The 27,605-nt window shown below is 44.3% G+C and overlaps 1 protein-coding gene across 1 annotated transcript in view; it reads right to left on the reverse strand.

Moving 5' to 3' along the window:
• zdhhc8 (zinc finger DHHC-type palmitoyltransferase 8) overlaps positions 1-27,605 on the reverse strand; it is a 164,507-nt gene that overhangs the window by 14,927 nt on the left and 121,975 nt on the right. Inside the window, exons 2-4 of the mRNA XM_033043952.1 lie at positions 10,742-10,863; positions 4,833-4,990; positions 1,739-1,911 (exon numbers count right to left, since the gene is read on the reverse strand). Of these exons, the coding sequence (XP_032899843.1) occupies positions 1,739-1,911; positions 4,833-4,990; positions 10,742-10,863 (453 nt within the window). The remainder of the gene's footprint in view (positions 1-1,738; positions 1,912-4,832; positions 4,991-10,741; positions 10,864-27,605) is intronic.

The following is a 27,605-nucleotide window of genomic DNA, read 5'->3' on the forward strand; positions in this document are numbered from 1 at the left end:
GGCCCTACGGCCCACCGAGTCCACCCTGACCAGTGAGGACAATTTACAGAAGTCATTTAACCTACGACCCTGTACTTCTTTAGAATGTGATTGTCTATTGTCTATTGAAACCGGAGCCCCCAGAGAAAACCCACGCAGTCACGGGGAGAACGTACAAACTCTGTACAGACAGCACCATGGTCAGGATTGGACCCGGGTCTGCGCTGTAAGGCAGCAACTTTACTGCTGCGCCACCCCACCCCTAAATAACTTATCTTCATTAAAAATATATTTATATATGTACATTAAAACAGTGCATGGATCTCATTACATTCCATCCATACATTCATAGTGTTATAGGTCCCAACTCTTCTATATGCATAGCCTAATTATGCCATCTTACCAAATGCTTTCCTCACTGTCCTATCCACTCATGCACTTGAACCACTAAGTCAGCAATATTTGCTTAATTTGTTTACAAATTTTCAGTTTCAAGAGAGTCAACAGTGTTTTATTGTCATATGTCCCGGATGGGACAATGAAATTCTTACTTGCTGCAGCACAACAGAATATGTGAATATGTAAACATAGTATATAACAGGGGAAGAGAAAAAAAATAAAAAGTTCAATAAATAACAAATATAGTGCAAATAACAAATAATAATAGTTTTTTGCAGTTCAGAGCTCAGAACTTATTCGTTGTTGTGTTTAATAGCCTGATGGCTGTAGGGAAGAAGCTGTTCCTGAACCTGGACGTTACAGTTTTCAGGCTCCTGTACCTTCTTCCTGACGGCAGTGGTGAGATAAGTGTGTGGCCAGGATGGTGTGGGTCCTTAATGATTTTGGCTGCCTTTGAGGCAGCGACTACGATAGATCCCTTCGACGGTGGAGAGGTCAAAGCCAGTGATGGACTGGGCAGTGGTCACAACTTTTTGTAGTCTTTTCCGCTCCTGGACGTTTAAGTTGCCGAACCAGACCACGATGCAACCAGAATGCTCTCTACCGTGCACCTGCAGAGGTTTAGGAGAATCCTCTTCGACATGACGAATCTCCGTAATCTTCACAGGAAATAGAGTCGCTGATGTGCCTTCTTTATAATTGCATCGGTGTGCTGGGTCCAGGAAAAATCTTCGGAAATATGCACGCCCAGGAATTTGAAGTTACTGACCCTCTCCACCATCGTCCCATTGATATGAACAGGATTGTGGGTCCTCATCCTTCCCCTATCAAAGCCCACGATCAGTTCCTTACTGATGTTGAGAGCCAGGTTGTTGTGCTGGCACCATTTGGTCAGTCGGTCAATCTCACTCTATACTCTGACTCAATCTTGTAGTATTGTAAAAAAACGAACATTTTCAAAACTAACATTCTGATTAAATTTCTAAGGCCTACATTTGCAAAAAAAACAAATGGTTTTCCATGACAGTTGTAAAGCTTGACCAAACTTTTAATCCTTTGAGATGCTCCTTAAAACCTACCCTTGACAAAGATTGTACTAAGCGCCTTGAGTATTAGAAAGGCGCTATATAAATCCCATCCATTATTATTATTATTAATATCTTCTTCTCAATATCAAATGTTGTCTGATGCACTATAATAGCATACTTTCAAGTCTATACTAAGTCAAGGGGACTGTTAAAATGCAAACTATTGCTGCTTAACTAGTCTATGCTGAAGGACAGGTACACAGCTTATTTTACACCAAAAAAAGAATAAAAGATTCACCAGTTAAGGTCCCACGCATATTTCCAAAGGATACGTGATGGCAGTACATGGAGTGGAAAGCTCTTCAATATGGTTTAAAACATAAATCAGCCCAAAAATAAACACTCCAACCATGTGAATGCTAAGGGAAAGGAGAAAGAGGAAGAAGTAGCGGTAATTTCTCCGTCCTATGCAGTTGTTCACCCATGGACAGTGATGATCAAAGTCCTGGAAACAAAATGAATGAGACAAAAAAATAATTAATTAACGTTTTTCTTATCGTGAAGCGTTGCCAAAATTTGATACAAAATCTTTTGCATTACAGGCTTCAATTTATTTTAAGTAAAAGTCACAGATGTTTTCCGTTTATGAACTATCAGTGTTTCTCATTGTTCTGGGAATCAATGGCAGGAACTGCCATCTAATCACTCCCTTGTGCCTCATTTCCCCCACAAGTACAAATGTTATGCTACAAGCTTTTAGGTTTCTTAGAGATTTTTCTTAGTTGATGGTGATTGTGATACAATTCATGTGTTCACAATCGTGTAAATAATTGTTTGTTTGCGATTTTAAACTGTCAATTACATTTTAGAATGGAATGCAAGCAAGCAAACAAACAGTGCCAAGGTCAACTGATTACGATTGCAATGTCTTCACAATTCAGATGGTTTATGGAGCCCACCCCATCTTTCAACTAATTGTAATTTGAGATCTTAGTTCACAGTTTAATTAAAGGTAGACAAAAAGCTGGAGAAACTCAGCAGGTGAGGCAGCATCTATGGAGCGAAGGAATGGGTGATGTTTAGGGAACGTTACCCATTCCTTCGCTCCATAGATGCTGCCTCACCCGCTGAGTTTCACCAACTTTTTGTTTATCTTTGATTTTTCCAGCATCTGCAGTTCTTTCTAATGCACAGTTTAATTAATGTTCTTTCAATTGTGCTGTTTTTAATCCAACACATAAAAAGAAGTGCTTTTACAGATGGATTGACAAAATTCAAGGAAGTTATCATAAATCTTTGTAACAGTTCTAGTTATGAACTGTGGGCGGCATAGTGGCGCAGTGGTAGAGTTACTGCCTTACAGTGTTTGCAGCGCCGGAGACCCGGGTTCGATCCCGACTACGGGTGTTGTCTGTATGGAGTTTGTACGTTCTCCCCATGACCACGTGGGTTTTCTCCGAGATATTCGGTTTCTTCCCACACTCCAAAGGCGTACAGGTTTGTAGGTTAATTGTTTGGTATAAGTGTAAATTGTCCCTGGCGTGTGTAGGATGGTGGTAATGTGTGGGGATCGCTGGTCAGTGTGGACTTGGTGGGCCAAAGGGCCTGTTCCCCCGCTGTATCTCGAAATGTCTAACGTCTCAACCAGAATACTACTTTCAATTCTGATATTATCTCACTTCAAGAGAGAGGTGAAGATATTTGATATGGTGCAGAGAAGATTTACTGGAATGGGTCTAGTGTAAGGGATTTAGATATACAGTTAGACTGGTTTCTTTGGAGCATGGAGACTGAAAGAAGATTTAATAAAGTTGAGCAGTTTAGATGGATAAGCAGAGAGACTGAAAGATGGTTCAAGTTCGAGAGACACAGATTCAAGGTGATAGTCAAAAGCAACAAGAAGAATTAAAAAAAGAAAAGAAAACCACAGCTATGATCTGGAAATTACTGCTTGTAAGGGCAGGCTAGTCAATCAGGGCTTTCAAAAGGAAATTGCACAGGCACTTCAGATAAATTATTTTTCAAGTATACATAGAAAGAATGAGGAAACAGTTAAACATGGAAGGGAAGTCCGAGTTAAATATACAAAGTTCCTCCACGAGGAGCTGGCAAGGATTGGCTACATCCATCTGTACTAAAATAATTCCATGGTTTTTTGATTCTCGGAAGACCACAGGTTCATTTCCAATCTGTGCAGAATGAACTAATACAAACCAGATTTGTAGTCAAGGAATCACAATCACTCTTTAAAAACATTTAAAAGACATTTGGACAGGTACATGGATAGATAAAGTTTAGAGGGATATGGCCAAATGCAGGCAGGTAGGATAAGTTGGGCCGTAGGGCCTGTTTCCGTGCTGTAGAACTATCTCACTGACAAGGAACTGTCTTTATTCTTTCCCAAGCTGTGATGCTCAATGGCAAGTTAACCTTGCAATGAGTGGTTTGGTTCCTTTTAGGTAGCAATCCCATTTCTAGGCACAATTTAGAATCGATGTGTTGACCATTATGGATAATGACCTCAAACTTCCTTCTAAAAAGGGTATTTGTGAATAAGATGTCGCTTTTACAACAATTCAGAAGTTCAATGATCACCATTATTGATGCGCTTATTAATTATATTATATTATTTTATTTTATTTTATTCCTCTGCTGTGCCACCAGATTTTAAATCATGCCTCTGAAATATTAAGAGACACAAGGATGCTGGCATCTTGAGTAAAACACAAAGTACTGGAGTAACTCAGCAAGTTGGGCAACATCTCTGGAGGACATGTTTAGGTGACGTTTTGGGTCCCGACCTGAAATGTCGCCTATCCAGGTCCTGAAATATTTGCTTGGCTCTCTGATTTTCTAATCCTTTCACTTCAAACTGTGAGGGGGGAGGAATCCTTTCACCTGATTTCTGATGATCATTGTTCAGATAATTCAGAAAAAATATGCGTGGGACCTTAACTGGTGAAGATTTAAGCTTTTATGATAAAAAATTACCAATGCTGACAATCGGGGGGGGGAGTTCCCCACGCCACAGGTACCATGTAATCCCGTGCTACCTGCTCCATGGTCGGATAGCCGGCGACTAAACCGTCTCCCCCACCTGGTTTGCCAGGTGAGGAGGGGGCTGTGAACCCCCAGCAGGACCAGAAACAAGACCTGTCAAAGGGTGGATGAGCTCCTAGCGAGCCAACGGCCATCCACACTTCAGTAGAAGTTGCGATCACTGTCGTACATAACAATGACCGTTGATGTTTTCAACGATGATGATACTGACAATCAAGATTCACACAGGAGATGTGATCACAAGTTCCCAGTATCTGTGGAGAGGTTGCCCTCAGGCAGAGTAGTACAGATAATTGGTGAAGCAAATGAGAAAAGAACACAAGATGCCCTCATGTTAGCACCGTCAATAACAAACGCATCGCTTACCTCAACACAGTTATCACACACACTGCAATGAGAACATCGGGGTGGCCTATAAAAATGGCATGTTGCACACCATTTCATCCGTACTTGGATTCCTTTGATTTCCACATTCTTGTAGAGTGGAGCTCGAAAGTCATCGTCCTTATCCTCATCTTCATGCGCTGAAAGATATCGATTATATTTATCATGTTAGAAATTGTGATATATTCTCTACAACAGATCTCAGGCTAGAATAAGATGATTTTGAACAGTTATGTAGCTGTGCCTAAAATGCAAGTCTTGTGTTCAATAAACCTTAATCCTTTGCAGTCACGTAATGCTTTGATGTGGTACTATTCACCCTTCATTCCCTCTCCCATTCTCCCGTCACCTTCCACTTATATTCTTCCCTCCAGCTTTGCATTTCTCTCCTTGACACCCTTTGTCTCCTTTTCACCTCTAGCCCTTGTCGCTTACTCCACCCATCTGCCAAATCTCCTCTACACCTGCACCCACCTATCACTTGCCCGACGTCTCTCTTTTCCAGCTTTCTCCCCCTACTACAATCAGTCTGAAGAAGGGTCCTGACCTGAAACGTCAGCCATCCATTCTCTCCACAGGTGTTGCCTGACCTGCTGCCTTCCTCCAGCACTTTATGTTTTGTTTAAAATAATGAATTTGCCATGAGTGCTGAATAAAAGTGACAGTTGGAAAATCCTCTATAAAAGTAGCCACTTGAATTGCTAGACATAATGACTATAATATGAGTTTTTTCTCTGAGTTGCTTCGCCTTGATGCCAGCTTTGACCACTCACCTCAAGATTACTTTGGGAAACTGATATTATACTTCCTCTGTGCTGCCACACACACTACACTCTTGTAAAACCTTAGTTAGTCTAAGGAAGAATCGTGTGCAATGTGACACTAAGGGCATTAAGTTGACCTAAAGCAAATGAATGAGTTGATTTGGTTTAGGTCGACTTGATTAAATACTGGTTGAATACTTCTGCAAATAGGGCGGCCATCCTTTGACACAAACACTTAAAATACTTTCAAATGTAGAGTTGAGTACAAATAACATAAGTATAAAATCATGCAATAAGGAAGGTGGCTATTCTATCCATTGTATCCTTCCAAGCTCTTTGAAATAAATATTCAATTAATTAGGGCGGCATGGTGTGGAACGGTAGGGTTGCTGCCTTATGCCCCTGTCCCACTTAGGAAACCTGAACGGCAACCTCTGGAGACTTTGCGCCCCACCCAAGGTTTCCTTGCGGTTCCCAGAGGTTGCAGGTGGTTGCCGGAGGTTGCAGGTAGTGGAAGCAGGTAGGGAGACTGACAGAAACCTCCGGGAACTGCACGGAAACCATGGGTGGGGTACAAAGTCTCCAGAGGTTTCCATTCAGGTTTCCTAAGTGGGACAGGGGCATTTACAGAGCTTGCAGCGCCGGAGACCCGGGTTCGATCCAGACAACGGGTGCTATGGTACCTTCTCTCCATGACCACTTGGATTTTCTCCGAGATCTTCGGTTTCTCCCACACTCCAAAGACGTACAGGTTTGCAGGTTAATTAGCTTGGCGTATGTGCAAGTTGTCCCCAGTATGTGTAGGATAGTGTTAATGTGCGGGGAACGCTGGTCGGCACGGACTCGGTGGGCCGAAGGGCCTGTTTCTGCGCTGTATCTCTACACTAAACTAATCACAAACCCCTTACTTATAGAATCATAGAGCTCAGGACTGGGCCCTTTTAGTCGTCCTCATTCATGCTGATTGTAATGCCTATCTACACTAGTGCCAATTCTCTGCATTAGGTGCATATCCCTCTATGCTTTTCCTATTCTCAGTACCTGTCCAAACGCCTTTTAAACATTGGAACTATACCACCTCGTGCAGCAGCTGGTTCCAGAAATTCACCACATTCGAAATGAAAAACTCCACTAATCTCCTTTAAACTTTCCCCCTTCCACCTTAAACCTATGCCCTCTGGTTCTAGGACCTCTTGCCGTAGAGCCATACAGCACAGGAACAGGCATTTCTCAACTCATCAATGCCGACCATGATGCTCCATCTTTGTTAGTCCTATTTCCCCGCGTTTTGTCCAGTTGCCTCTACACCTTTGCTATTCATAAAAAAATTCCGACTATTGATCCCATCTCTGCCCCTCAAAATTGTATAAACCTCTCGAAGGTCACCTTTCAGTCTCCTATATTCCAGTGAGAATAAATATAGCCTATAAAATCTGTCCTTCTAATCCAGCCTTCGTTCCAGTCAGCATCCTGGTGATTCTCTTCTGCATTCTCTCTATTGTTACCACATGCTTCTTGTCGTTTGGCAACCAGAACTCAAGGTGAAATCTAACCAATTGCTCTTTCTCCACAGCCCTGTCCTTTTCTCTCCTTCTTGTGTGCATCCAATCCTTTTTGGAAGTTAATGTTGAAGTTGTTTTTGTCACATCTTGGGGCACAATCATGCAGTGGGGGGGGAAATATATTCATCTAACCTCTTTTTTTTAAACTATCTTAAAACTTCTAAATTCCTTGCTAGTGAAAACTCCTTTCTTTCTGAAATCTATCACAAAATTACAAATTCCATTCATTATTTACAATGAAAGATCCAACTAATGAAGAGCTAAGATAGGTATATTTAACTAGCCAGGGACAGAATGCAGCTCGGAGAATAATCATTGATATAGACAAGTTAAATTGGCTCCTTTTCATACATATTCTAGTTTCATTAATGCACAAGCCAAGGCAGCTGTCTTCACCCTCCTCTCCATCAATCTGTAACCTCCAGCACTGTTAATGAGGCCCAGTGCGTGTTTGGAGAACAACACCGCATCCTCTGCACTTATTATCGAATTCTTGACCTTCTCCCTCTCTGTCAACAAAGATCGATGTCGTCTATCTGTGATAATGACTCGGGTTTTCTCTCTGTAGTAATATCCTGTCTCCCAGGTCACATCCTACAGTCCTACATTTCACAATGTTTACATTCCTCTGCCTCTGTTCTCAATCTCTAAATGCGCTCATTTCATGACCAAAGGACCATATCCACCCTCCCTAACTTTCTTTGTGCTCCACAGTTCTGATGAAAGGTCTTTGACCCGAAATCTTAACTGTTTCTCTCTCCTCACATGTTGCCTGTCCTGCTGAGCATTGACATATTTTCTGCTTTTATTTCAACAGGCCAGAGGGAGTTAGATGTGGCCCTTGTGGCTAAAGGGATCAGGGGGTATGGAGAGAAGGCAGGTACAGGATACTGAGTTGGATGATCAGCCATGATCATGTTGAATGGCGGTGCAGGCTCGAAGGGCCGAATGGCCTACTCCTGCACCTATTTTCTATGTCTATGCCTAATATAGCGACGTTGAGCAAAGGCAATTACAGTCCTCTCGATAATTCGCAAAGAGTTCATGCATACAATTTGCTTGCTAATTTTTAAGCTGTACACTTCAGCATTAGCTACATGTAAATACTGAATTGAAAAAGTCAAACAGTACAAACAATTAGGGCAGTAATATTAATGAATATTACTGAAATTAAGCTTCTTGTACTTGTGGCAATGGTTTGTTTGCTTCCTATTCCAAGAATAATATATTTTCAAATATCAGTTACAAAGTGCACTTCTTTTGTGCTGAAAGGCATTTAATTACCTGATGTTAATTGCAATTATACTGGCTCCGTTTAGTAGTGAACAGTGGGTCAGTTTTAAATGATTTCCAGTTATAAATCACTGTGACAACAGGTAGGAACTTCTCCAGACATGAGCAATACACTGCCTATAATTTAGTGATTATATTGTGAGATTCTTCACAAAAGAATAGAGTTTTCTTGAGATATTGTGGGTTTTAGTTGTTGGAAAAAATAAGGGTCTGATTAGGAAGAGAGTAAGATCAGGACAGCCAAAAACGGTCGTGGATGAGGACTCGTTCGCTCGTGTGTCAGACGACGTGTAGCTCGCTGTTGGCTTCTGTCGTCGTCCAACATGTTCTGGGCCCCCTCCATTGCCAGAGTGAGCACCACCGGAAACTGGAGGAGCAGCACCTCATATTCCGCTTGGGCAGTCTGCATCCCAGTGGCTTGAACATTGACTTCTGCAATTTCCGGTAGCCCTTGCTGTCTCCTCCCCTTCTCAGCTCTCCCTCAGCCCTCTGGCTCTTCCTTTCCCCCCTATTGTACTCCCTGTACACACATGACTGTGTGGCTAGGTTCAGCTCCAACTCAATAATTAAGTTTGCTGATGACACTGTGGTGGTGGGCCTGATCTCAGACAACGATGAGAAGGCCTACTGGGAGGAGGTGGCTGATCTAGCACTCTGGTGCCAGGACAACAGCCTCCTCTTGAACATCAAAAAAACAAGGAGCTGACCGTGGACTTTAGGAGGGCACATCATCCGAGGACGTACACTCCATTGAGGATAAATGGGGATACTGTGGATAGGGGGAGCTGTTTTAAATATCTGGGAGTCCACATCTCTGAGGATATGACATGGACATCACACGCCGCAGCACTCGTAAGTAAGGCAAGGCAGCGCCTTTACCTCAGGCAATTGAGGAAATTCAGAGTGTCTCCGAGGATCCTCCAGTGCTTCTACTCAGCGGCTGTGGAAAGCATCTTGTCCGGAAATATTACCATCTGGTTTGGGAATTGCTCTGCCCAGGACAAGAAGGCTCTGCAGAGAGTAGTGCGTTCGGCCGAACGCACTATAGGAACTTCACTCGCCCCCCTGCAGGAACTATACAACAGGAGGTGCAACTCCAGAGCAAATAAAATCATGGGAGACCCCTTCCACCCATGCAACGGACTGTTCCAGCTGCTACGGTCAGGCAAACGCCTCCGTTGCCATGCAGTGAGAACGGAGAGGTTGAGAAGGAGTTTCTTCCCAGAGGCCATTCGGACTGTAAACTCCCATCTCACCAGGGACTAACTTTACTGAACGTTTTTCCTTCCAATATTTAACATGTAAAAGAATGTGTGTGTGTTTATGATTGTGTTTGTAGTTTGTTTGGTTGTTTGTTTGTTTGTCTTTTTGCACAAAGTCCGCGAGCATTGCCACTTTCATTTCACTGCACATCTCGTATGTGTATGTGACGAATAAACTTGACTTGACTTGACTTTCTTCTTCCCCCCATCCTGCATCAGTCTGAAGAAGGGTTTTGGCCCGAAACGTTGCCTATTTCCATCGCATCACCGAGTGCATCGTGTCGTTGTTTCCGGGGATCGCCACAAGGAGGTTTCTGTCATGATCCACGATGAGGACTAAGGCAGGAGGAAGGACATATGGCCAAGTCACCTGGATCTCAGGAGAGAACATCAAGCATTGAATACAGCACAGGAACAGTCCCTTTGGCCCACAATTTCCATGCTGAACATGATGGCAAGTTAAACCAATCTCCTCTGCCTTCATGCAATCCATATTCCTCCATATCCAAAGATAGATGCACATTGCTGGAGTAACTCAGCGGTACAGGCAGCATCTCTAGAAAGATGAAATGGGTGACGTTTCGTGTCGAGAACCTTCTTCAGAACTAAAACGTCACCCATTCCTCTCTCCATAGATGCTGCCTGTCCCGCTGAGTTAGTCCAGCATTTTGTGTCTATCTTTGGTTTAAACCAGCATCTGCAGTTCCTTCATACACATCCTTCCATATCCATGTGCCTATCCAAAAGCCTCTTAAATGCCATTATTGTGCCTGCCTCCAACACTACCCCTCGCAGCTCGTTTCAGGCACCCACCACTCATGTGAGAAAGACTTGCCAGCACTTCACCTTTAAACTGTGCCCGTCACCTTAAAGCTATGCCCTCTGGTCTTTGACATTTGCACTCTTACAAGCGAACATCACTGGCACATCATAAATCTGCACTAATTGATTAGTTTTTTTTAAATGCAGAGAATTTCCAAACTGTAGTCATGTCCTCTCAGTACACTAACCTCGTGGAAATATTCCAGGGTCCATAAATGTTGCCATGCTGAAGTTAGCCAAAACAAAAAGAAACACAAGGCCATTGTAGACTGGAATTGCCGGAGAGATTTCGTTTGTTAACCAAGGACACCTGTTGGAAAGAAAGCGAAAAGCAGATTAGAGAAGAAATCAAGTAAGGTTCAATACTCTTGCTTTCTCTACAAGGATTATCGCTGGAGTGATTCATCAGCCTTAAACATTTATTCATTTGTCTCAAGTGCGTGCCAGAGTGCTACAAACTCAACTGACAACAGATGCCATGGTGATGTTCACCCAGAGCTACAAGCAACAAGCCCCAAAGAACAGTCTCACTCCTGCCATCGGCAAATGGTATATGAGTTTAAATACCATGGCCTCCAGATTCAAGAACAGCTTCTTCCAAACAACCATAGGGTCATTGAACACTACAAGCACCAACTTTTAATACTGAGTTAATTAGCATTAAACTATTTCTTGTTTAAAGTTCAAACTAAACTTTAAACCGTCTTGGTTGCATAAGGGGTTTTGGCCTTTTGTTTTGTTTTGCATTAATATTCTATTTATTTCTTGAACTTTATTTGTGTTTATCAAGTCAAGTTTATACATCACATACGCATACGAGATGTGCAGTGAAATAAAAAGTGGCAATGCTTGCGGATTGTGCCAAAAAAAACACAAAACAGAATGGAACAGAATAACATATTCACAAAAATACATATTTGTGGGAGGAAAAAAAAGAAAAACAGCAATTTTAAAAAGACACCGCACAACAGTAAATTGGTCCAGTAAAGTTAGTCCCTGGTGACATAGGAGTTTATAGTCCTAATGGCCTCTGGGAAGAAACTCCTTCTTATCCTCTCCGTTTTCACAGCATGGCAACGGAGGCGTTTGCCTGGCCGTAGCAGCTGGAACAGTCTGTTGCTCGGGTGGAAGGGGTCTCTTATTATCTGTTGAGTATTGTGTTTACAGTCCTGTTATGCTTTTGCAAGTAAGAATTTCCTTGTTCCCTTTTGGTACATACAGTTTTGACTTTTCATTAAGATACCCATTAAAATCTGCACATCTGACTCAGTATCTGACCACTTGCCCCAGTGAATATTCAGGAGTCTCAGATGTAGATTTTATTTCATAGTGAGAATGAATAAAACTGCAGATGTTGGAAATCTGAAGTAAAAATAGGAATCGCTGGAAACACTCAGCAAGTCAGGCAACAATTGTGGAATGCTTTTAATGAAGGCTCAATACAGAACACAAAATGCTGGAGTAACTCAGCAGATCCAAAATGCAACGTCACCTATCCACGTTCTCCAGAGATGCTGTCTGACCTTCTGAGTTACTCCAGGACTTTGTGTCCTTTTGTATATTAACCAGCATCTGCAATCCTTTGTTTCTACTAAAATGTTAAATCTGTTTCTCCTTCCCTAGGTGCTGTCGGACCTGCTGAGTGTTTACATTATTTTTTGTTATTGCTTTATCTGATCACACCACAGTGAAGTGCCTCAGGACACTTCACTACATTAATGCTGTCAATTAAATACAAGCAACTGAGAGATCACTGCAGGGTTTGTTTCTGCTCAGCTTTGGAAAATTCCTTGGTCATAGCTCCATGTAGCAAATACGCGGTATAATTACATGGTGAAATTGGAAGGTTTCTGGAATTTCACACACCTCATCTGTTCAACCACAGGATCAGTGACTTTGCTGACAGCTTCACAAATGTGTGACTTAAAAGGACAATAGGCAGAAGATACAAAGTTTAAAGTGAATGCTTAAAAGATTAAAGGGCCTGTCCCACAGGCGATTTTTTTAGGCGACTAGGCTTTCACCACATGGTCGCCAGGGTGTCTGTCGCCTGTATGGTCGTGAGTCGTCTCCTCAGTCGCCCAAAGAGTCATAGCGTTTTTCTGGTCACCGCTGGATTTTGAAATTTTCAAAACTTTTCGGCGACAGTCAGCGACCGTGGGCTTGTTGCAGCTTGTCTTCTCCTGACGTATGTGCTGTCATAGGTTATTGCCAGGATGACGTAGGTTGTCGCTGGTGGTGACTTCGGTGAATACCATTGTTGTGGTCACCGGCAGTCGCCTAAAAAAAAAATCGCCTAACTGGGACAGGCCCATTAGTCCAGTCGGCAGTTTTTCAGCGACCTGCTACGACTATGACAGTCACGTTAAAAAATCACCTAGTGGGACAGGCCCTTAGACACGAAGGAAGATAAAACACATTCCTCTAATAAATAGCATGCTTTGTATATAATCAGCACCTATATACAGTACTGGAGCATCACATTCAATGGAGCAGGCACGTGCCGTCAGGGTAGGCAGGGTAGGCACTACCTACCCTGACTAAAATTATAAAATGGTAATTACTAAATATTTGTAAACCATGTATCATTTTCCTTCCACTTCACAATTATGCGCCACTTTGTGTTGGTCTATCACATAAAATCCCAATAAAATGCATTTATGTTTGTGGTTGTAACGTGACAAAATGTGGAAAAGTTCAAGGGGTATGAAAACTTTTGCAAGCCACTGTAAATAGTAAAGGCATGGGAGAATTATGCCTATCTAAGAGATCGATCTCTTAGGTAGGCATAATTCTCCGTGCCTTTCATAGAAACATAGAAAATAGATGCAGGAGTAGGCCATTCGGCCCTTCGAGCCTGCACCGCCATTCAATATGATCATGGCTGATCATCCAACTCAGTATCCCGTACCTGCCATCTCTCCATACCCCCTGATCCCCTTAGCCACAAGGGCCACATCTAACTCCCTCTTAAATATAGCCAATGAACTGGCCTCAACGACCTTCTGTGGCAGAGAATTTCAGAGATTCACCACTCTCTGTGTGGAAAATGTTTTTCTCATCTCGGTCCTAAAAGACTTCCCCCTTATCCTTAAACTGTGTCCCCTTGTTCTGGACTTCCCCAACATCGGGAACAATCTTCCTGCATCTAGCCTGTCCAACCCCTTAGGAATTTTGTAAGTTTCTATAAGATCCCCCCTCAATCTTCAAAATTCTAGCGAGTACAAGCCGCGTCAATCCAGTCTTTCTTCATATGAAAGTCCTAACATCCCAGGAATCAGTCTGGTGAACCTTCTCTGTACTCCCTCTATGGCAAGGATGTCTTTCCTCAGATTAGGAGACCAAAACTGTACGCAATACTCCAGTTGTGGTCTCACCAAGACCTTGTACAACTGCAGTAGAACCTCCCTGCTCCTATACTCAAATCCTTTTGCTATGAATGCTAACATACCATTCGCTTTCTTCACTGCCTGCTGCACCTGCATGCCTACTTTCAATGACTGGTGTACCATGACACCCAGGTCTCGTTGCATCTCCCCTTTTCCTAATCGGCCACCATTCAGGTAATAGTCTACTTTCCTGTTTTTGCCACCAAAGTGGATAACCTCACATTTATCCACATTATACTGCATCTGCCATGCATTTGCCCACTCACCCAACCTATCCAAGTCACCTTGCAGTCTCCTAGCATCCTCCTCACAGCTAACACTGCCGCCCAGCTTCGTGTCATCCGCAAACTTGGAGATGTTGCATTCAATTCCCTCGTCCAAATCATTAATATATATTGTAAATAGCTGGGATCCCAGCACCAAGCCTTGCGGTACCCCACTAGTCACTGCCTGCCATTGTGAAAAGGACCCGTTTACTCCTACTCTTTGCTTCCTGTCTGCCAGCCAGTTCTCTATCCACATCAATACTGAACCCCCAAAACCGTGTGCTTTAAGTTTGCATACTAATCTCTTATGTGGGACTTTGTCGAAAGCCTTCTGAAAGTCCAGATATAACACATCCACTGGTTCTCCCTTATCCACTCTACTAGTTACATCCTCGAAAAATTCTATAAGATTCGTCAGACATGATTTACCTTTCATAAATCCATGCTGACTTTGTGCAATGATTTCACCACTTTCCAAATGTGCTGCTATCCCATCTTTAATAACTGACTCTAGCAGTTTCCCCACTACCGATGTTAGACTAACTGGTCTGTAATTCCCCGTTTTCTCTCTCCCTCCCTTCTTAAAAAGTGGGGTTACATTAGCTACCCTCCAATCCTCAGGAACTACTCCAGAATCTAAAGAGTTTTGAAAAATTATCACTAATGCATCCACTATTTCTGGGGCTACTTCCTTAAGTACTCTGGGAGACAGCCTATCTGGCCCTGGGGATTTATCGGCTTTTAATCCATTCAATTTACCCAACACCACTTCCCGGCTAACCTAGATTTCATTCAGTTCCTCCATCTCATTTGACCCCCGGTCCCCTGCTATTTCCGGCATATTATTTATGTCCTTAGTGAAGACAGAACCAAAGTAGTTATTCAATTGGTCTGCCATGTCCTTGTTCCCCATGATCAATTCACCTGTTTCTGACTGCAAAGGACCTACATTTGTTTTAACTCATCTTTTTCTCTCCACATATCTATAAAAACTTTTGCAGTCAGTTTTTATGTTCCCTGCCAGTTTTCTTTCATAATCTATTTTCCCTTTCCTAATTAAGCCCTTTGTTCTCCTCTGTTGGACTGAATTTCTCCCAGTCCTCTGGTAGGCTGCTTTTTCTGGCTAATTTGTATGCTTCATCTTTTGTTTTGATACTATCCCTGATTTCCCTTGTTATCCACAGATGCACTACCTTCCCTGATTTATTATTTTGCCAAACTGGGATGAACAATTGTTGTAGTTCATCCATGCAGTCTTTAAATGCCTTCCATTGCCTATCCACCGTCAACCCTTTAAGAATCAATTGCCAATCTATCTTGGCCAATTCCCATCTCATACCCTCAAAGTTACCTTTCTTTAAGTTCAGAACCCTTGTTTCTGAATTAATTATGTCACTCTCCATCCTAATGAAGAACTCAACCATATTATGGTCACTCTTGCCCAAGGGGCCACGCACAACAAGACTGCTAACTAACCCTTCCTCATTTCTCAATACCCGTTCGCAACACTTGCAACACACGAAGGTCTGTGCAGCCCACGTGCCGTCGGCGCTGCTTCAAGCCGTCAATGACAAGCGGGGCTGAAGGCAGCTGAAATTCTGCCTTTGCTGTACTGCGCAGGCGCAGCGCTAGTTTCTTGGCGGGTTTTTTCAAATATGGATTGCCATTATCTTAAGCGTATTTTAAGAAACAAAGAGAGAAGAATGGAGTTTGTGTACCGATAATGTGGTAAGTACATTTTTTGGTCCTATATGTTTTTAAATACCGTACTTCCCGGGGTGGGTGGGGGGGGGGGTTCCTTTCACAGCGTATGGGGAGTGGTCCGGGGTAACGTTGCGGGGAGGGCAGGAGCGTTGTGAAGGAAGGGATCGGGATCATGCCAGTAACCCACTAGGGGCGCCGCATTGAAGGCGCCTCTGCCTATAGTCTGTCCGTTTTTTCCCATCTTTTTTTATTTTAGTTTGTCTAAACAGTTTTGTTTTGGGGATTCTTTAGTTTTCTATGTGGGGGAGGGTAAGAGGGAAAATGTTTCCCAGTCGCTTCCTGGCAAGGATGCGACTATTTCTCCGTGTCACATCCTCCCCCCCCCCCCCCCCCCTCCTCGCGTCCTACCACTGGATCGGAGCGGCCTTTCCTACCGAAGACCGGGGACTGGACCAGACCTTCGGCAGCGGTGGCGCGGTGCTGGATTCACCACGGAGCGGGCGATGCCTACCTGGATCGCCATTTGAAGCTCTGAAGCGTTGGGCCCGCTGCTCCAACATCGCGGGGCTGTGGTTCGCGGATCTCCCAGCGCAGGCGGCGCTGACCGACATCGCGGAGTCCCTGGGGCCCTTTGCCGAGGGCTGCCAGCATGAATCTCCTCCCGGCGCGGCCTGGGGACGTCAGGAGCTGCGGACTCCGGTGGGAAGCGGCCGATTTGGAGGTCCAAGCCGCCGAGGTTGGCCTCCCGTCCCGACATCGGAATTCCAACATCCCGGCGAGCGGGCCTGAGCGGCGGGCTGCCCGTAGCGGCGACTGTGGAGGGCTCCGGAGGCCCCGACCAGGGGTGAACATCAGAGGAAGATGACTGACTTTGGTGCCTTCCCTCAAAGTGGGAAACTTTTGATTCTGCTGTGTGGGGATGTTTTATATTGAACTCTATCGTGTGTTGTGTTCTTTATTTTATTGTATGGCTGTATGTTGATCACATTTCACTGTGCCGACTGGCACATGTAACAAATAAATGTATCTTGTATCTTGCGACGCTCCTTGCACGGAGCCACCGCATTGAGGCTGGGGGGAGGGGGGAGAAGTAGCTCGGGTGGCTGTGAGTGGCCGCCGGACCGGACAGCGGAACCAGCCGCCACCTCACCTTCTGCCAGTCCCCGCTCACCTCTGGCAGCTCACCGTCTAAAAACCTCTCTCCTGCCGCTCGCCGGCCTCACTCATGTCAGCCGCTTCCTGCAAATCCTTAAATTCCGACAGTGCGATTGAGGTTACTCGGCTGTGGGAATTTAAGGATTTGCGGGAAGCGGCTGGCATGAGCAAAGTCGACGAGCGGCAGGTGAGAGGTGTTCAGACGGAGAGCACTGCCAGAGGTGAGCGGGCCGGCAGAAGGCGCTGAAGTGGCGGCCAGTTCTGCTGTCGGGTCCTGGCGGCCACTCGCAGCCACCCGAGCTGCTTCCCATCCCTGGACACAATGTGGTGGCTCCACGCCTGGAGTGCCGCGGCAGCGGTGAGTGAGTGAGTTACTGGCATGATCCCCGATCCCCTCCTTCTCAACACTCCTGCCCTCCCCGCAACTTTACCCCTGGCCAGATTCTCCACATGCTGTGAAAGGAACTCTCCCCCCAATTGATCCCTTGAACAAATGTTGTCATTCAATAAGATGACAACTGATTCAACTTGTCCCGGTGTGCTCCCGTTTTCCCACCATCTCTCCACCTGTCGTCACCCTCCACCCCCCACCCATTCAGTAATTCAGAATAAAGGAGACTTGGAAGCCTTGGGCAAATTAAATTGTTACTGTCTTTATTTTTAATTTTAATTTTTACGGAGAGAACAATCTGCGCATACGCGGTTTAAGTTTTTTTTAAAAAGCCGACTGACTGCCTACCCTGAGTATTCACACGGCACGTGCCTGCAATGGAGGTATCCATCTTGTGCACTCCACCACTGAATAATTCCATGACACTACTTTACAGATTTCATTAGTGAGCTAATTTATTTACAGCTTTATTTACAGGATCTAAGTGATGTTTCACAGCTGTCACCGTGTACATGTAACCCAACAATGACATTAGTGCTGCAGCCACTGGCATCCTCCAGGATTGGAATAGGATGGAGCACACAGATGCTGTGTATTTCCAACAACGGCAATTTCAGTGGAGCCGGATATATATACAGATGGAACAGTGGCAGGCGAGGGCTGGCATGACCCATTCCTCTTGGCTTGGTTCATGTCATGGTGATATCCTGTTTCTTGAAGCTACAGCATTGAATTGACGTCTTCTCATTTCATGTCGCTTGAAATTTCCAGTTCACACTACCGTTCATTATTTGACACATTGGCGACAAGGCCTGGATGGAGTGGACGTGGAGAGGATGTTTCCAGTAGCAGGGGAGTCCAGGACCAGAGGGCACAGCCTCAGACTAAAAGGACATACCTTTAATGGCCTGTCCCACTTGGGCAACCTAATTCGCGAGTTCTGCCGAGTTTGCCCTCGACTCATACTCGCAGCATGGTCGACACGAGGTCGTAGGATGTCTTCGTAACTATCCTTCATGCTCGAGAGTGGTCTCCGCGTACTCGAGGCCTCAGCTAGGTCGCGGCGTTTTTTTTCCAATATGTTAAAAAATTCCCATGGGTAAAAAGAGGTCGCCATGGAAAAAATCGATACCTTTTTTATTCGAAGGTTTAGTCGTAGTAGGTCGGCATGTTAGTCGTAGGTAATCGAGGGTAGTCGAAGGTAGTCGTAGATAGTCTTTATCATAGTCGAAGGGAGGTCGAAGGAGGTCGTCTTCACTCTCCACTATTCGGTGTCCAATCTTCCTGAAGTTAGTCGTAGCTAGTCGAAGCTAGTCTTCAACATAGTCGAAGGAGGTCTTCAACATGTCATTTTTTCAAACTCTTCTAAACTCGCCAATTAGGTTGCCCAAGTGGGACAGCCCCTTTAGAATGGAGACGAGGTAGAATTACTTTAGCCAGAGGGTGGTGAATCTGTGGAATTCGTTGCATGGATGGCAGTGGAGGCCAAGTCAATGGGTATTTTTAAAGCGGAGATCGATAGGTTCTTGATTAGTAATGGCGCCAAAGGTTACGGGGCAAAGGCAGGAGAATGGGGTTCAGAGGGAAAAATAGATCAGCCATGGTCGAATGGCGGAGAAGACTCGATGGGCGAATGACCTAATTCTTCCCCTATGTCTTATGAACATTACATTTAACACTTATAACTTTTTGAACTTTTTCGGTGCATGCCACAAATCTTTGAGTGGCACAGAAAGTTTAAAGTGGATACAAGGAACTACAGATGCTGGTTTACAAAGAAAAAAGGCACAAAGTGCTAGAGTAATTCAGCAGGTCAGGCAGCATCTCTGGAAAATATGGATAGATGAAGTTTCAGGTTGGAATCATTCTTCAGAGAATTATGTTTTGTTACATTTGCATATATTTGAGTCAAGAGTGTTGTAATTGTCAAAAGGTATGGACAACGGAACAAAGAAATTCTTACTTGCAGCAGCGTAACAGGTCTGCAAACAAAATACAATAGATGATATATAACAAAAATAAATCAATAAATGAATAACCCCAATAAGCAACAATCACTCCTCGTTGAAAAAAAAATGGCATGCAAGAACCAGCGAGAAAAAAACCTCATTGGCTTCAACTGTTGTAGCTTGGAAGGGAATCAAAAAAGATATTGAAATATGTTCATCTTTTTTGTGGCAAGACTTGCATGTTCTTGTATTCTAATCCTCTTGCAATAAAGGCAAACTTAGATGGGGCATCTAGGTCAGCATGACTTGGGCCGAAGGGCACTGTATCCATGCTGTATGACTCTGACTTTAGGACGCTCGCCTTCCAAATTGCACGATTTGGCTGTATATTCAGTTTCAGTTTAGTTTATTGTCACGTGTACCGAGGTGCAGTGAAAAGCTTTTGTTGCGTGCTAACCAGCCAGTGGAAAGACAATACATGATTACAATCGAGCCATTCACAGTGTACAGATACAGGATACACTTCTGTGATTCAGAAATGAAACAGCAAATCTCTCTGATGTGAATGGCATTATTGTCCAACCATTGTCCAGGGCTTTGGTGAGACCACACCCAGAATAGTGGGCCAGCTTTGGCCAGCATATTTCATGATTTTATGTGCTTTGCCGATAGTGGAACAAACATTTGCTAGATCAAGCCCCAGGTTGCAGGGGCTGCCATATGAGGAAAGAACATGGAGTATAATGAATCTATTCTCAGGTTTAAATGAATGAGAGATGATCTCATTGAGACATACAAGATTCTTCAGTGGCTGTGGAGATGGCGTTCCTTGGTTGGCGAGTCTAGAAGGAGGGTGCTTAATCTCAAAAAAGGACAAAGGTATTTCAGAACCAGGAAAATTTATCGTCAAATCGTTGGACTTCTGGCAAACCTTTGGAGTTCATGTTTCTTTATGACTAGAAGGGAATCCAGTCCCAACATGTCTAAGCCAGCTATCACATGTTCACAAGCAATTTGTATATTGCATTTGGATTTCACTTTCAACTTTGCAGATCTTGTGTTGTGACACCAGGTGTCACTGACAAGTTTTATTAAGATGTACACGAGAACATAAAACTTCCATCCAATATTGCACTTCATGTCACCAGTATTAGCACCGGTATTACATAGGAGAAGTTAATATATTTATACTGGCATTAAGGAGGGTTTCCGTCTACACGTAAGGAATGGGAACAAGAATCATCCCTGTTCAATGCCAAAGATTCCTCAAAGATAGACACTAAATGCTGGAGTAACTCAGTGGGACAGGCAGCATATCTGGAAAGAAGAATTGGGTGACGTTTCAGGTCGAGACCCTTCTTCAGACTCTTCAGTGTAAACTAGCATCTGCAGTTCCTTCCTCCCTCATTTATCACAATGCCTTGTGGCAAATTAAGTTTCCTCAGTCCTCTACAACACACCATGCAAATGATGGCTTTCTAAGTAAGAGGTTAAGATTTCATCAAACAAAGTAACAGGGTGACCAAAGCCATCATCCTTGACGAGGGACTTTGGGTTGATTTGTTTTTCTTTGTGTTATTATGTTATTTATGTGTACTGTGTTTACAGGTCTGTTATGCTGATGGAGGGAAGTATTGCATTGTTCAGTTTTGGTATATTAAACACTCTTGACTCTTGAAGATAACTTGCTTCCACTTCAGTTCTGAGAGTTTTGAGGTCACTGATGAGGCCAATACTAGGACTTAGAAGATTGGTCACAAGCAGTACAGGAAGTGGTTAGTTCACAAGAATTTCTGAGAAGATGGGAGGAGGGGTAGAGGGGGAAGGATGAATAAGGCAAAGTAAACATTTACTGATAGGTAAAGGCCAAGATTGTTGTGGGATACAGGAGCAAGGAACTGTAGATGCTTGTTTACAACAAAGGGCATAAATGCTGGAGTAACTCAGTGGGTCAGGCAGCATCTCTGTAGAACCTGGGTAGGGTGACGTTTTGGGTCGGGACTCTTCTTCAGACTGTGGGATGTGTGGTTAACGGCACAGCCTGGTGTCAAAAAAGTGTGGTGTGTTGCAAACAGCAGGTGAAGATTTGCTGACAGAAATGGGAAAATAACCCACCATTATCACAGCAAGAATAGCCAGATATGATATTGAGAAAGCAAATTATTGGAAGTTGGAAACTTTGTCATTGAGATGGAAGGCTGCAACTTGCCCAGATGGAGGAGGAGGATGTGCGCATCTTTATTTGTGTAGGAAAGAACTCCAGATGCTGGTTTAAATCGAAGGTAGACACAAAATGTTGGAGTAACTCAGCGGGACAGGCATCATCTCTGGAGAGAAGGAATGGGTGACCTTTCGGGTCTGAAGAAGGATCTCGACCCGAAACGTCACCCTTCTCTCCAGAGATGCTGCCTGTCCCGCTGAGTTACTCCAGCATTTAGTGTGCATCTTTACTGTCAGGAGCTGGTGTTCCAGAGGGGAGGACTCTGCTCCACAGAGGTTTATTGTTCTAAGAGGTCCATTATCTTGTATGCTTCAGTGCACAAGTTAACAATGACTTGGGATAAAAATAGACAGTTCTGATGAAGGATCTTCAACCTGGAATTTTAACTGCTTATTCTTCCACAGCCGCTGCCTGATCTGCAGAGTTTTTCCCTACCATTTAAAAAAAAAATCATATTTATATTACCTGCTGTTTTGTTTTTGATTTTCACAATAACTTGGAGCTGTGGCCATGAATATATGCAAGTGAATTCTGAATATGGAGACTCAAAGACGGAGGGGGAGTCTGAACAAGAGTTCCAACCCGAAACGTCACCTATCCAAGTTCTCCTGAACTTAGGGATTCTGCCTGACCGAGCATGTTTAAGTAAGAACTGCAGATGCTGGAAAAAGCGAAGGTTGACAAAAATGCTGGTGAAACTCAGTGGGTGAGGCAGCATCTATGGAGCGAAGGAATAGGTGACGTTTCGGGTCGAGACCCTTCCTCCAGCATGCTGTGTCTTTCCTTGGTAAACCAGTATCTGCAGGTACTTTGTTTCCATGTGGAGAGGTCTTGGTTATGGAGTGGATGCGGTTAATGTGCTGTAGATTAGTCCATTCGAGTGGGGAACTTGAAGGTGAAGATGCAATGCTGCCTCAAGGAAGTTTGAGGGGAAAAAAAGAGCTGCCCTCAGTCTACACCACAGTTTAAGAATAAGAGGTAAGCCATTTAGAACGGAGACGAGGAAACACATTTTCTCACAGAGAGTTGTGAGTGTGGAATTCTCTGCCTCAGAGGCCGGTTCTCTGGATACTTTCAAGAGAGAGCTAGATAGGGCTCTTAAAGATAGCTGAGTCAGGGGATATGGGGAGAAGGCAGGAACGGGGTACTGATTGGGGATGATCAGTCATGACCAAATTGAATGGCGGTGCTGGCCGAATGCACCTATTGTCTATACACAGGAACTGGCCCTGTGATGGGCCCTCAATTGGAATCACAGCTTGCATGTCAGTGTTCAGCAAACTTGAAGAGGATTCTTTATAATCTGTCTCAGTTGATAGCATCAAAGATTTCTGTGAGGTCAGGAAAGATCGCATGTCGTGCGCCTGCTGCTTCTTGCATTTATCTGGTTACGTTGTCACACAGCAAAATTCATGATGGATGGAGTCAGCACAATGATGCAGGGAGGGGCTGGAAGGATCAGCTGCCGCAAGGATCGAATAGAACGGCTTTTCTTGTGACGGACTGCAGGGAGACTCTCTCTTGTTTGTTTGCAGCGCAAGAGGCATCAGCAGGCAGAGGACCGATCGATTGTGGCACATTGGTAGACATGGCTATCTGGAGCTGGCAAAAGCATGGTAGGTCAGATGGTTTCACTCTGAATGAACGATGGTTGTGATTCTCTGTGTCCTGAACACAGTTTGAGCTCCACTGCGGGAAGTCTGACAAAAATGCTGGAGAAACTCAGCGGGTGAGGCAGCATCTATGGAGCGAAGGAAATAGGCGACGTTTCGGGTCGAGACCCTTCGGCTATTTCCTTCGCTCCATAGATGCTGCCTCAAGGCATGCCTACTTTGAAGAAGTTCTCCTAAGAAGGGTCTCGACCCGAAACGTCGCCAATTTCCTTCGCTCCATAGATGCTGCCTCACCCGCTGAGTTTCTCCAGCATTTTTGTCTACCTTCGATTTTCCAGCATCTGCAGTTCCTTCTTAAATACTGCGGGAAGTCTGGTTGTCAGAATAAAAACAAGACGGTCTTCAAAAACCACCTACATATCGTTTAGAAATGGTGCAATCAGTATATGTAAAAATGCATGAATTATTATTATTATTATTTTTTTAAACAGAAATAAAACATTCAGAACCATGACATTTAGCCATATGCACCACTTAATTAATTCCAGCTTGGGCCTATTCTTTCTGTGGCTAAAACAGCTGTTTGTATTGCCAAAGTCTGAATGATTCAGTAGATCAAATACACAACACATGTTATCAGACTAATAAAGTGATGTAGTGCATTAGAGAATGGTTATTATAAAGCAGTAACAAGCAGTCCTACAGCATCTTGGAATAGGAGAGGAAGCCAAATAAAGTGGTTATTACGTGTTTAGCATTTGAATTTGCTCATTCACCCTACTCAGGTTCAATGAATCCAAATGCTTGTTAAATGCCCTTTCTTGATTAACTAATTTGTGACAAAATTGTAGGTAGAATACCAACATCTATTTGGTTTGAGCAATTTGACAACCATACTTGTGAATGAGAGCACAGGTCAAAGCTACAGAGGAAGGAACTGCAGGTGCTGGTTTACACCGAAGATAGACATAACATGCTGGAGTAACTCAGTCTCAAGAAGGGTCTCGACCCGGAACATCACCTATTCCTTCTATCCAGAGATGCTGCCTGTCCCGCTGAGTTACTCCAGCATTTTGTGCCTCTCTTCAAAGCTACGTGGCCTCTTTTATGCTTTGTGCTTAAACAATGTGCAACAGAAAGGGGGCTTGGACACCTCAACTTTGAGGTTGTACAAATAAAATCTGAAGGAGTAGAGGCAAATAAATAAATGATGGGTCTTCGTCCCAAACATTATGGAGGGCACTGTAAATTTGCAATCCTTCACTGCCAACACCACACGGACCACACCCAATCAGGCTGATCCTTATTATGCCCCTGTCCCACTTAGGAAACCTGAACGGAAACCTCTGGAGACTTTGCGCCCCACCCAAGGTTTCCGTGCGGTTCCCGGAGGTTGCAGGTGGTTGCCGGAGGTTGCAGGTAGTGGAAGCAGGTAGAAGACTGACAAAAACCTCCGGGAACCTCTGGGAACCACACGGAAACCTTGGGTGGGGCACAAAGTCTCCAGAGGTTTCCGTTCAGGTTTCCTAAGTGGGACAGGGGCATTACTTGGTTCCACTTATAGTAGTTGCTTTTTATTTTAATCAGAACCAGATTTTATATTTTCAAATCCTTCTTCCTCCCCTTCCCCACTCCCAGTAAGCTACAGAGTTTCCCAAAAAGTTGCTTCCCAAGAATAATTTACAATTCCCTTTCCTCTCTTAGCTGAGGCACCTTCCAACAATGAACCATTGTACATTTCCTCAATCATCGTCTGCTTTGATTTGTCCTTTTTACACTCCCCTGACACTCAGTCTGAAGAAGGGTCTCGACCGAAACGTCACCTATTCCTTCTCTCCAGAGATGCTGCCTGTCCCACTGAGTTACTCTAGCATTTTGTGTCACTCTTCAGTTTAAACCAACATATGTGGTTCCTTCCTACACATTCTATCTATCCATTGTGGTTACTGTCAAAACCTTCATTTAGCAAAAAAACACAATGCACATTAAGTGAGGAGAATGCAAGAGTTCAAACTCCAATTTAGCAATTTTTAACAATCTGGCAATTGGAAATATTGGTGTGTGTGAGAAAGAAACTCGACAAGTACAGCTCTGGCATATAATACAGCATACAATACTTTTCTATATGGCTGCAATATTTTAATACAGGTGAGTTTGTGTTTGACGCAACTGAAAGGGTGGTTTCTAAACCAGTCTGAAGGAAATATAAGGAGCAAAAGCAAAGTAGAAAGCTTCATTTGCTATATTTAATAGGGAGTTAGATGTGGCCCTTGTGGCTAAAGGGATCAGGGGGTATGGAGAGAAGGCAGGTACAGGATACTGAGTTGGATGATCAGCCATGATCATATTGAATGGCGGTGCAGGCTCGAAGGGCCGAATGGCCTACTCCTGCACCTATTTTCTATGTTTCTATGTTTCTGAGCACAGTTAGTTATGTATTATTTTCGGTTATAACAATAATAATAATAATAATAATAATAATACATTTTATTTATGGGCGCCTTTCAAGAGTCTCAAGGACTCCTTACAAAAATTTAGCAGGTAGAGGAAAAACATGTAAGGGGAATGAAATAAATAGTAGAGACATGACTAGTACACAAAGTAAAGACAGAATACAATTCAAAACACAATATGAGGCAATTAATGCACAGATGAAAAGGGAGGGGGACGTGGGGCTAAGGATAGGCAGAGGTGAAGAGATGGGTCTTGAGGCGGGACTGGAAGATGGTGAGGGACACGGAATTGCGGATCAGTTGGGGGAGGGAGTTCCAGAGCCTGGGAGCTGCCCTGGAGAAGGCTCTGTCCCCAAAACTGCGGAGGTTGGACTTGTGGATGGAGAGGAGACCGGCTGATGTGGATCTGAGGGACCGTGAGGGTTGGAAGGGGGAGAGGAGGTCAGTGAGATATGGGGGGGCCAGATGGTGGAGGGCTTTGTAGGTGAGGACCAGGATTTTGTAGGTGATCCGGTGGGAGATGGGAAGCCAGTGAAGTTGTTTGAGGACTGGTGTGATGTGATGCCAGGATTTGGTGTGGGTGATGAGTCGGGCGGCTGCGTTCTGGACCAGTTGGAGTCGGTTGATGTAGGTGGAGCTGATGCCAAGGAGAAGTGAGTTGCAATAGTCCAGTCGGGAGGAGATGAAGGCATGGATGAGTCTTTCAGCAGCGGGAGGTGTGAGAGAGGGTCTGAGTTTGGCGATGTTGCGGAGATGAAAGAAGGAGGTTTTAATGACATGGCGGATGTGAGGCTCAAGGGAGAGGGTGGAATCAAAGATCACGCCAAGGTTGCGGGCCTGGGGAGATGGGGAGATAGTGGTGCCGTCGATGGTGAGAGTGGGGTTATTGATTTTGCTGAGTGTGGCTTTGGAGCCTATGAGGAGGAATTCTGTCTTATCGCTGTTGAGTTTGAGGAAGTTATGTTGCATCCAGGTTTTTATAGCTGACAAACAGGAGTTGATATGGGAGAGGGGGGGGGGGTTGTGGGGGGATTTGGTGCCGAGGTAGATCTGGGTGTCATCGGCGTAACAGTGGAAGTCCAGGTTGAAGTGGCGGAGTATCTGACCAAGGGGGGAGGATGTAGATGATGAAGAGGGAATAAAGAAGGCATATGGTATGCAAAGTGTATAAGAGTCAGGAAGTAATGATGCAGCTTTATAGGGCTTTTTTTTATACACAGAGGGCGATGAGTGCCTGGAATGTGCTGCTGGGATTGGAGGTTGATACGATAGTGGCATTTCAGAGACTTTTGGATAGGCAGGGAATGGAGTGATATGGATTATGTGTGGGCAAATGAGAGTTGGTCTTGGCATCATGTTCGGCACAGATATTGTGGGCTGAAGAGCCTGTCCTTGTGCTGTACTGTTCTATGTTCTAAGTTCAACGGCAAAAGTACAATACAATACAATACGGTTTATTTGTCACATTACACATAAAGTGCAAGTGAAATGAATATGAATATGTCAGCAGCGGTACAATTATAAAGAACACACACAAAAACACAATAAAAATTTAACATAAACATCCACCACAGCATTCATCACTGTGGTGGAAGGCACACAATTTGGCCAGTCCTCCTCCATTTTCCCCTGTGGTCGGGACCTCAACCCTCCGCAGCCGTTGCTGCGCGCGTCCAGATGGTAAAAGGACAAGGTACAAGTCCAGAGTCGTCTCTCCCCACCGGAGACCGCGGCTTTAAGTTGGTGTAGGCCGCAGGCCGGCGGTCGAAGATTTAAAGTTTATAGTTCCCGCCGCGCCGCAGCCAGAAGCACCGCAGATCGCAGGGCCGGCGGTCGAAGCTCCCCTCCACGGGTGATGGTAAGTCGCCACCGCGCCTGCAGTAGAAGTTGGCCGCGCGCCGGCAGTGATGG

This window comes from Amblyraja radiata, chromosome 25 (genome assembly GCF_010909765.2).
Source record: "Amblyraja radiata isolate CabotCenter1 chromosome 25, sAmbRad1.1.pri, whole genome shotgun sequence".
Lineage (NCBI taxonomy): Eukaryota > Metazoa > Chordata > Chondrichthyes > Rajiformes > Rajidae > Amblyraja > Amblyraja radiata.